This window comes from Hetaerina americana, unplaced genomic scaffold, assembly GCF_022747635.1.
Source record: "Hetaerina americana unplaced genomic scaffold, ioHetAmer1.1.p SCAF_6, whole genome shotgun sequence".
Taxonomy (NCBI): Eukaryota; Metazoa; Arthropoda; class Insecta; order Odonata; family Calopterygidae; genus Hetaerina; species Hetaerina americana.
The window spans coordinates 13,820,479-13,832,307 of record NW_027287205.1 but is presented as its reverse complement, the minus strand read 5'-3'; the positions used below and the strand labels follow the sequence as shown (position 1 = coordinate 13,832,307).

General features: G+C 44.0%; 1 protein-coding gene across 1 annotated transcript; it reads left to right on the top strand.

Moving 5' to 3' along the window:
• Window positions 1-1,277: 1,277 nt before the first annotated feature.
• LOC139695251 (mucin-1-like) lies at window positions 1,278-7,557 on the top strand. The gene is made up of 2 exons (XM_071593942.1): window positions 1,278-1,311; window positions 5,414-7,557. Exons 1-2 carry the CDS (start codon window positions 1,278-1,280, stop codon window positions 7,555-7,557), a joined length of 2,178 nt encoding a protein of 725 aa, XP_071450043.1.
• Window positions 7,558-11,829: the final 4,272 nt, after the last annotated feature.

Here is an 11,829-nt window from a genome sequence, read left to right as displayed (position 1 = left end):
TAACTCGCAGATGAAATTGACAGGCGTTCCTTTGCCATAAGATGAGGAAGAAATTGTCCATGAATTAGTGGTTGATCAATAATTGCAAATGTATACTTTCTGGAATGCAATTTGCACGTAAAAATATAAGAAATGAATTCATTTTTAAGTTACCCCATCCAGGTTTGATATGCATTGACATTCCCACTGAACGGTTTCCTGTTCCTGTATTTTGTATACACCCGTATAATATCATTCAGCTTTGAAAGGCTCAGACTAAAGTGATCTCATTGGAGAATCGCAGACACTTTATTCCCACAATCCATCCGACGGCATTTATATGCTGTGGATTCATAGGTACCTCTCAGGTTGCAAGTTGCAAGTTTGCTAAACTGTTAATTCAAAGACACTCATGAGTATAATTTCTTATATTTTTCGATTTAACGACAAAATGGTTGAATTGTGTTTATAAATATTTTCTTTTTCACTGCTGCTTTACCTTACCGTTACCGTTCGTGACCAATATTTTACTTTTTTAAAAATTCGCTGCTCACAGTTTGATCCACTAAATAATTTTCCACTCTATTAATAAGCGATATCGATCGGTATCGGCTGTGTGAGAGGATTATCTCAGGGAAGGGTCTGTCGAAAGGGGAGGGGGAGAAAGGTTTGTTCCCCACCGAGGTTAACCCAGGTTTTGTTCTTCTGTTGGTGTTGAAGATGGCGTCGCTATGAGGGATGGGATGAGGCGGGAAGTTGGATGGGGGATGGGTGTGTGCCCTTGAGTGTTAAATGAGTAAGGAAGAACAGGTAAGAGATGGATTATTGGAATATATTATGGCAAGTAATGGGGAGTGAGACTGAAATAAATTGTCATTTATCAACTGATCATGCCGGTTTTGGAACCGTGTATTGAATGATGTCTAATTGTTCTGGGACGTCTAGGTTCTTCCCTTTCTCCTCGACGTGTATTATTTTGGGTTGAAGTTGCATTGATAATCGGTTTCAATTATGTATTTCGACACCATGAAAGTTTTATATCCTTTCTTTAGACGTCCTCGAGACTCATTTGCTCTGGTATAGAAGTCTACGCCTATTTGGCCCACGCAATTAGCGGGGCAGGAGTCACACTTCAGATTACATGCTCTACTTTTCCGCATTCTGTCCCCCCAAATCCAGAAGCATTTCAATGACACGTTTCGCTTTATCGTGAGAGTTTTTAACGAAACGGGCTGCCCGGCGCTAAACCTTCTCAACTTTCCGAATGAGGCCTTTTTTACTCGGATATCATACACTAGATGCATACTCTAAATGAGGCCTTACAAGAGTGTGGTAAGAATTTTCCTTGACCTTGGAGTCACATCTGCCAACAATGCGTCTAATAAATCCCAATTTTTTTGTATGTTTTCCCGCAGAATTTACGAATCGAGGTCCCCCAAGTTAAGCTTTCATCGATTGTAACCACAAGGTATTTTACCGTATCCACTATTTCTAGGTCAACTCCAGCAAATTGTAATAAACTCCCGTTGATCTCTTCTGAAGAAATTTACCATCGAACATTTATTAAGGTTTAATTACAACCGCCATTTTGAACACCATTTAGTAATGCAATCTAAATCCTGCGCTAGAATAAAACGATCCTCATCCCCAGATATCTCCCGATAAATCAAGTGTCTTCCGCGAACATACTAATCTTACTTTTCACTTCACGGTTCAAATCGAAAACAAAAATCAAGAAAAGGAACGGCCCGATTACACTTCCCTGAGGTACCCCACTCTTACGCTATCGGAACTAGCGCCATCAAGGAATACCCTCTGTTCCCGCTCTGAAAGAAAGTCTTCAATCAAGTTTTTGCCCCATTGTTTGTGCATGCAAACTACAATTAATGAAAATATTTACGTGGGGGAATTTTATCAAATGCCCATTGAAGATCTAAAAATATCGCATCCGCTTGCCTACCTCTTTCACCCGATAAAAGTTTGTAAAATTGTATGCATATTTACTATCCAAGCGACCTATGTAAGTGTGTGTGCTTGTTGATGGCATATTTATCTGTATGCGTATGAGTTGCAAAGGTTTTTTCATGAATAAATACGATTTTTTTAGTGTAGATTTGCATGAATATGCGGGATTTTTATGCAGTTTTATTCTTAAATACGGGTGGTGACCTAACACCGCCGATTTTTACCACCGCTTGAAAACTACTACGCAGAAGTAGATGTAGAAGCACTCATAGGAGCGATGTATCATTTGGACGGCACAAGATATCATAGAAATAAAATAGATAACACGTTAAAGGATTCCCAAATTTCAGAAAGTTTTACCTTTTGGCATCCTTGGAAGCCTTTTTTAGGTCAGCTTCGGACGTTTTGGCGTAGGGAGTGCGAGGTTTTGGGTGTGGTAGGTGCAGGGTATGCTGGTAAGGGTGGTGGCGAGGGTTAAGGCTCGGGATTTCTAAATAACGAAAGCTAATATGTACGTTGATTTGCCAGTTCTTAACCCCAATTTATTTCGCCCTTGTTTATACCTACGAACTTCAATTTATGAATAAGTTTACCATGGGGAACCTTTTCAAATGCCTTTTCAGAATTCTAAAATATCGCATCCATTTGCTTACCACTTTCACCCGATAAAAGTAAGTCATGTGTAAATAATCCTAACTGGATTTCGCATGAGCGGGTTTTCCCTGAATCCGGGTTCATTTTTACATAAAAATTTAATGTTATCAAGGTATCTCATTATGTGTTTCCTAATAATGTGCTCCAAAATTTTGCAGCACAGAGATATCTGTATTTATTTGGTAGTTGTGTCCATCCAAAAAAACTACATTAACCTATTAATAATAATAGATCTCTGCTATCTTTGGTTACTGAATTTCATGACTTTTTTAATCCGTATTGTAGAATTTTTAAGTTTCACAGCACACATTAATTTTTCCTTTGTATCTTCAAGAGTTTTTATTTCTCAACGTTGTTCAGTGGGAAATCGTTTTCATTTCGCCACGTATTTCCAGTTCTTTTTGAAGGCTAGCATAGGATCTAAATCTATTTTTGTTTATGCATTTCAGCTGCCTTCGTTTCTCCCTTGACTATTTCCCGAAAAATACTCCCCTCAGCTTTATCAATTATCTTTAGCATGTGTCTTGCTTGATTTGAGAATGGACAAACAGCACGAATGCCACTCGCATTTTACTGAATTCTTCCGTCCAGTCAGTTTTTCAGCCTGACGATGTTAGACGAGGGTTTCTATTTATATTTTCAGCTTATTAATGAAAAGACAGTAATTTATTGTTAAAAACGGCTTTATTGTTTTTCGAAATATTCTCTATAATAATCAATACACTTTTGAATACGCTGGAACCAATTTTTGGAACACATTTTCCACTCCAATTGAGGTACCTCAAAAACATCTGAATCAGCGCTGAAATCAGCGCTGTACAGAGAATGACCCATCAATTCGACCTTTTCGGTCGACAGTCAAATAGGTAGTAGTTTCAGCTAGGTGAGGGCTTGCATTGTCATGATGAAGACTGATCCTTCGTTGCCGCTGCTATTTCCATGTACCTTTTAGAATTTACAATTCTACGTTGCTCTAAGGCATGGGGGCTACATTTCCAGTTATTCCTAAGAAACAGGCGATCATTTGCATTATATATATATATATATATAATATGTATCATGTGTACAAGTATTTATGCATGTATCATGTGTACTTGTATGTATATCCCATGTGTTGCCAACATTGTCTCGTGATGATGTTGCCTCCTGACGAAACCAATGTCGTGAAAAATGAAAATTCTAGTGGAATCTGCCAGTCTGCCTTCATTTACGCCTGATGATCGAAGGAAATGTCGCGGGTGTGCCTAGAAGGAAATATTTGATAGTAGGGGGTTGATGACCCAATGTTAAGTGCAAGGAGATATTTAAATGAGGAAGGGGGCCATATTAAGGGAGAAATAATGACCGAGAGTAGAAAGCAAAATAGATTTGCAGGGAATTGGGGTTAATTAGACAAAGACAGGAGAGAATCGTAACGAACATGTATACAAGTGCGAAATGCATAGGTTTATTTACTCTTGATTTACATCCAGTTTTACTTAACATCAAGTCGACAGTAAAATCATTTTATCTCATTAGAAATAAATTTTTATGTGCATAATTAGACAGTGAAATAGCATATTTTCTTACCCCAAGGAACGTATTTTTGATGATATATTTAGAAACAATATATCATTATGTATCCATTCCATTGAAATAGTTGAAACAGCAGGACTCTTTTAGCAGCTCGCTTAGTGTCTCATTCCATCTTTGAATCCTTAATTTTTATGTTCTATTTTTTCTCAGCGATTTTTGTAAGGAACTTTCGTTTGCACATTTATTCTGTAACACACTATTAAAATAGTAGATAGAAACCAATTTCGCCATTTGTTCATTTGGTCAACATGCTTACATGAATTTGGGTAATATTTAGTGATTACTCAACAAGGTATGAATGAAATTTCTGAATTGAGGGACGCTAAGTATTCAAGTCTAATCTCATGGATAAATCTAATGCAGTCACCAATTTTACCATATGAAGAATGGAATTGTCTCACTCATTTCCATAGCTTAAGTTATTACGGGGAAGCAGAAAAAATAAAAGGAGAGTGGAGTGGAGGGGCGACTCATTGGACCTTTGGCAGGACACACGTTTTGTTACAATGACGGGAAGAGAATTGGACGGCATCAGCCAGAGTTACAAAGTGGGAAGACATACGCAGTTCGCTGATTTTAAATAATGATTTACAGAGTTTCAATGTTCATGTTCAAATGAGGTATAAAATTGTAGGCTTTGTAAATGGGGTTAGGAACAAGATATCATTTTATAACGGAATATCGTGCAATTTCCCTCAATACCACGACGAAGACGAAGCATTAACATTTCCCTGGAAGAAGTCTGTGCCGCGGCTCCACCGACTGAATAAACTGTAGCTACACACGCCGTAACTGTATAGCTGGATCCAGGGCGCTATTCCGCTGGAGAGTCTCATCCCTTGGGGCTGTTGGGATGGAGTGATCCTCATTTGCTGGTTAATCGCGTGTTGTTCTACCCCACCAGTACTCGTCCAGCAGTAATTTGGGACCACGTAGGACGACTCTTGCCGATCAATCGCCTGCTGAGGTGTCTGGTTGTTTTGCAAGCAGTCTCTATTCCATTGTCCTCCGGCCCATTGTTACCTTGTCTCGAAATAGCCAACCCTCTGTTGATTTTCGGCCAGTTACCGTTCACGCACCCACTCTTCACGCTACTCCCGCCCCCAAAGTCACCCCCGTTGGCAAATCTGGTTCCGCCTTTTGCGCCCCGTTTGCCTCCCCCGCCCTGTCGCGGCTTGGGCGTCCGCTGTTCCTGGCGGGCCCTTTACACCTACTTAGCTCGGTCATCCCCTACCACCAGTTCCGCGCCCACTGCCCAGTCCCCCCAGACCGCCAGGTGGGGGCGGTGCTAGTACTCCCCCTACCGGTGCCGATGGTCTACCAGCCGCCGCCGGTGGACGTACTCCCAGTGTCGGTGCTCCACCTGCCCCTGGCGGTGCTCTAACTTCCGGTGCAGGTGCTCCACCTACTGATGCTGGGGATCCACCTGCCGGTGCAGGTGCTACCGCTGCTGCTGTCGGTGATCCACCTGTTGCTGGTGCCGGTCTTCCACCCGTCGGTGCCGGTGCTCCACCTGCCAATTCTGGGGCTCTACCTGCTGGTTCAGGCGCCCCACCTATCGCTGGCGGTGGCCCACCTGCCACTGCCGGTGGCTCACCTATCGGTTCTAATGCTCCCCCTACCGCTGCCGATGATCCCCCTGCTGCTGGTGCCGGCCTTTCACCCGTGAATGCCGGTGCTCCACCTGCCAATTCTGGGGCTCTACCTGCTGGTTCAGGCGCCCCACCTATCGCTGGCGGTGGCCCACCTGCCACTGCCGGTGGCTCACCTATCGGTTCTAATGCTCCCCCTACTGCTGCCGATGATCCCCCTGCTGCTGGTGCCGGCCTTTCACCCGTGAATGCCGGTGCTCCACCTGCCAATTCTGGGGCTCTACCTGCTGGTTCAGGCGCCCCACCTATCGCTGGCGGTGGCCCACCTGCCACTGCCGGTGGCTCACCTGCCACTGCCGGTGGCTCACCTGCCACTGCCGGTGGCTCACCTATCGGTTCTAATGCTCCCCCTACTGCTGCCGATGATCCCCCTGCTGCTTGTGCCGGCCTTTCACCCGTGAGTGCCGGTGCTCCAACTGCCGGTGCCTGCACTCCTCCTTCCGGTTCCAGTGCTCCACCTGCTGGTGCCGGCGCTCCTGCTCCCGGTGCCAGTGCTCCACCTCCCAGTAGCGGTGCTCCAGCTTCCGGTGCCGGTTCTCCACCTACTGATGCTATGGCTCCACCTGCCGGTTCAGGCGCTCCACCTACCGGTGCTAGTAATTCACCTGTCAGTGCCGGTGCTCCCCCTGCCGCAGCCGGTGCTCCAATTTCCGGTACCAGTGCTCCATCTGCCGATTCTTGGGCTCCACCTACCGTTGCCGGTGCTTCACCTACAGGCGTCGCTGCCGGGTCTCTACCTACCACTGCCGTTTCTCCACCTGCCACTTCCGGTGCCCCAACAATCAACGCAGGTACTTCAACTGCCGGTACCGATGCTCCCCCTGCCGGTGCTCCATCTGCTGGTGCCAGTGTTTCACTGGCCGGTGCAGGCACTCCACCTCCCGGGGCTACCCCTGCGGGTGGTGGGGCTCTTCCTACCGGTGATGGCACTCTACCTGCCGGTGGCGCAGCTCCCCCTGCCGGTGGAGGTGCTCTACCTGCCGATGGCAGCACTCCTACTCCCGGTGCCGGTGGTAGCGCTCCCCCTGCCGGTGATGGCACTCTACCTGCCGGTGGCGCAGCTCCCCCTGCCGGTGGAGGTGCTCTACCTGCCGATGGCGGCACTCCTACTCCTGGTGCCGGTGGTAGCGCTCCCCCTGGCGGTGGTGGCGCTCGACCTGCCGATGGCGGCACTCCTAATCCCGGTGCCGGGGGTAGCGCTCCCCCTGCCGGTGATGGCACTCTACCTGCCGGTGGCGCAGCTCCCCCTGCCGGTGGAGGTACTCTACCTGCCGATGGCGGCACTCCTACTCCCGGTGCCGGTGGTGGCGCTCCCGCTGCCGGTGGTGGCGCTCTACCTGCCGATGGCGGCACTCCTACTCCCGGTGCCGGTGGTGGCGCTCCCGCTGCCGGTGGTGGCGCTCTACCTGCCGATGGCGGCACTCCTACTCCCGGTGCCGGTGGTGGCGCTCCCGCTGCCGGTGGTGGCGCTCTACCTGCCGATGGCGGCACTCCTACTCCCGGTGCCGGTAGTGGCGCTCCCGCTGCCGGTGGTGGCGCTCTACCTGCCGATGGCGGCACTCCTACTCCCGGTGCGGGTGGAGGCACTCCACCTGCCGATGCTGGGGATTCACGTGCCGGTGCTCCACCTACCTGTGCTGGTGCTTCAGGTGCTAATGCGGAGGACCCGAATGGTGCACCTGCTCCGACCGCTGGACCCCCTGCAGGGGCTAGTCCTGCTGGAGGTGCATAGCCCGTTAAGCCTTGTCCTCCTGTCTTCCCATGATTATGCAAGGGGCAATGGTTTTTCTTCGGTTGATAAGCCTGCCATGGTCTAAGGTCCAGCCGAGGGATGTGCTTGCAATGCTTCAGTGGATTGCTGAAGAGAGAGAAAGAGGTTATCGTAAAGGGGAAGACATTCGGTATAGAACCTACCTCCTGTTAGTCTCTGGTCAAGTTGAGCACGTGGCCACAACGATTGTGGATTCTCTATTTTGGCATTTGTGCGTGGAACTAGCAATCGCGGGTATGTATGTTAATTTGAATACAGTGAGTAGGTAAAGGTTTTAGAATAATTAATTTTCTTTACATATTCGACGTTTTCAGACTTAACGTTTTGGAAATCCATTATCACTTAAGTGAAAATACTAATCATCCATCCACTGAATTTTATTCAGTAAAACTAGTTAAAAGCATCCACGGCGTCAACCACAGGTAACCGAGGATGACGCTGTTGCGTCGCAACTGGTTGTACCGCACAAAACTGTGTGGAAAGATGCATTGGTATTTTCACTTCAGAGAACTAATTTTCTTCCTAAGATTCAAGTCCCCAAGAAAAAGAAAATGCCCGTATAGATGAGGCACATACACCTTCTGTAAAATCAGGAAGCAGATAGCTGGCATTTAGCAGAAGTAAACGATTTAATGAATGAAATATTGTCATCATGCCAGCAAATGTACATAAGCATTTAGTTTGTCCTTCAATTATAATTCTTGGCTAAAAGCAATTTGGAGTTCAGTTAATTGGCTTGTATAAACGCACGGACCCCTGTTGGTAATCACAATTACTCCCCATACTATCATTCTAGCTCGCTACAACATTGCTTTCCCTGCTTTGTCCGTTATCAAATTTCTCCTTTAATCTCTTGTAATAGTCTGCGGAGGGGACGCTTCCGCTGCCTGCAACGGTGCGCCACATTCCATATCTGTGTCCCTGAGGGCTGAGACCGGGAGTTGCATTTCCATGTGGTAGTGGAATTTCCCATGTTTACTTTTAAATTCTAATTGGCACGTTTTTGGATAAATTCTAATAACATTCTAAGTAACATGTGTATTTTACTTGATAATATGTGTGTATGCTTGCGTGTAACTTTAAAAGATGTTTCCATCAATATATACGCCTGTGTGTGTGTGTTTGAATTAATATGCTGGTTTTGCATGTTTTTTTTTCTTTTATGGGTTGCGACCAATAAAACCCCTCCACACGCCCTTGCGGCGGCTTGCGGGGCATTATGTTGTATATCTAGATGTAAATCATTACTCACTTTTTGCTGATGATGCTGAAGGCGTCAGCTTGCATGTACTTCAAGCCCTCGAGATTTTCACAGAGAAGGCTCGACAGGGTGACCTTCATGATGGCCTTGAGCTGGGCTGAAAGGGTATGAAATACTCCGATAATTCACACTTCCTGAAGTTCTTACGCACCTGTGCTACATTTCTTTCTCACAAAAAAGCATTTCTTATCCGAGCATTTACGGGAAAGAATTCTTCGCCGCGAAACATGGACCATATTCTTCAAAGGTTATTCACGTTAATTCAAGAGCCCATGAATTTTTCCACAAACGTGAAAATTCTTTTTATAGGCTTATGAAAAAATTGAAAAGTTAAGCTGTGACATATTTTGATTGGTGCACATCTTGGAAAAAAGGCGTTCATTACTGATTGCCCTGATTGCATGCTGGTAGTAAGTTTTAATGGCAAATCCCGAATCTTTTCTTTCTTTCTTATACCTACTATACGTTATAACTTTCAATGAAGTTGATTTTTTAAGCGCGGGTGAATGACTTCTTAGATGGGAGCTTCGGGGAGAGAAAGAATTCCCGAATGGCCACCAATTCACGAGGGAAAGAAATGAGTTTAAATGACCTACTATAGTGTACATTTTTTAATTAGTCGAATAAAGAAGTTAGCCATTTGAGGATGACTTAACCTTTGACGTCTCAATTGCTAAAGGCAAGTTTTTCAATCCTAGGAGTTTTCTCCGAGATTAAGATAATCAAAGAATTACCTTTAAGGGTTGCCTTCCTTTATTATAATCATACAAACATTTCCATTGCATCAATTAAACAATAGAAAAGACTTTCCAATTTACACAGTTTCTTTCCCAATTTTTCCTCCAGAAACTTCTTCTGACGTTAACTGGAAATTTATTTGCACACACTTCCTTATGTTTTGACAACTTAATCCAATTCAAATACAAGGGAACCGCCGTGGGTACAAAGATGCCAGGGTTCCATCAAACCATCATCATGTTACTGGTAACTCTAGCAAAACTAGAGTCGTGAAGATGTTTCAATTGTATGTTTAGCAAAGTTTTTTTTGTGCCGTTTCATAACCATGGATGGAACATGGGTCATCTTCACACCCGAGATAACAGAACAATCAAAACAATGGATTCAAAAGGGAGAACCTGCTCCAAAGAAGGCGAGGGCCATTTCATGCAGGCAAGGTCATGGTATCTGCTTTTCAGGATGCGCGAGGGATAATTTTCAATGACAATCTTGAAAAAGGAAACTATCAATGGCGAGTATCATGCAAACTTGTTGCAACGTTCGAGCGAAGAAATCAAGCAAAATTAGCCGTAATTGGCTAAGAAGAAAGGGTTTTTTTATCAAGACAATGCACCAGCTCACAAATCCGTTATTGCAAATGCCAAAATTCGTGAACTTAAGTTTGAATTGCTATCTTATGCACCCTATTCGCCAGATTTGCCCCCCTCGGATTGTTTTCTGATCGCAAACTTGAAAAAATGGCTCGGTGCTCAAAGATTATCCAACCGTGAAGAAGTGATGTCGGCAGTTAATGGCTATTTTGAGAAGCAAGACAATTCTTATTATAAAAATGGTATCCAACTATATGAACATTGCTGGGAGAGGTGTATAGAGCTGAAAGGAGATTATGATGAAAAATAAAAGCATTTTTTTCCAAAATTTTTGTTTTCTTTGTCGGGTCGGGTACTTTTGGGATTTCCCTCGTAGATTTACAACACCAAAACCCTGCTGCCTTTAAATATCACCTCAAACAGCTCCAACCTGTATGTCACTAACATCTCCTACTTATCGTTTATTCACATCTCTCAATGTCGTCTATGTATTTCAAGCCCTTGCACGGGCGACTAAAATCCTCTTGCTCCCTTTTAACTGCTTACATAGTGGTTCTAAGACATTGATGAGACAATCTTAATCCTTGCTACTCCTGCTGTATGGAGCAGCAACCGATCTTGTGGGATGTGGTAACGTATTATAAAGAATCAAAAATTTCATCTAACCCTTAGGATACCTTTCATTTCCATTCATACCCAACATTACCTTTGTAACTGGTATATTGAACATGAAACAATGGATGGACCACAGGGGCGTTTTCAGCCACCTCGCGCAATAGCAAAAGCTGAATAAAGACCCTTTCCGATAATGTCAATGGACAAAAGAAATTACAATTGCACATAGCTCTTTTGGAATAGAGAGTGGCCAGTCTACAAATAGGTAGTAATAATGCAGTATGTCACCATAACAAGGGCAATCTAATCATACCAACAAAATGAGATTCCATTTGAAAAGCAGTTCTTTGTAAATACTGTCTTAATGCTTGAATGTGGTGGACTGAAAAGGACCATCGCTAATGTTAACTGTCATATTATTAATAATGTCACAACTCAAAATGTCCTATTACGGGACGTCACAAAACTGGGATTTAGTCAAATTAAATTTCTCTAAATGCCATGAATCATGCTCAGTTTAAAAGCCAAATCAAACAATCCGTTGAAATGATATGAAATAATTTACTTTAAATTCCACACACTTTGTAATTCTAAACAAGGTGCACGGAATTACAAAGTAAAATATTTCATTTAAATTCATAATCTTATGCAAATTCCATAAAGTTACGCCTGAGACAACAAATTTCAAACTAGCCGTCTTTTTTAAATTTAAAATTTAGTATTTTATTATCAAATTTCAGGTAATGGCCGAATGAATAAGAACGATATAACGAGTCATTTTCGTAAGCTTAAGAGTTTACATTAGCAATAATATCTCCTTTTATTGGAAATAAATACATATATTCTTTTTCCCTTATGCATACTATACAGGTGCAATTACTAACTAAAGCCAGCAGTTTATAAATCTCATTCCCAAAGTTATCCGCATCGCTTTTAACAGATTTATTCCCGAGAAGATTTTTCTTTCCACCGAACGCGAATAAAGGACCACTGTTCCAAATTTCTACTGTAGAGTAGAGGTCGAATAAG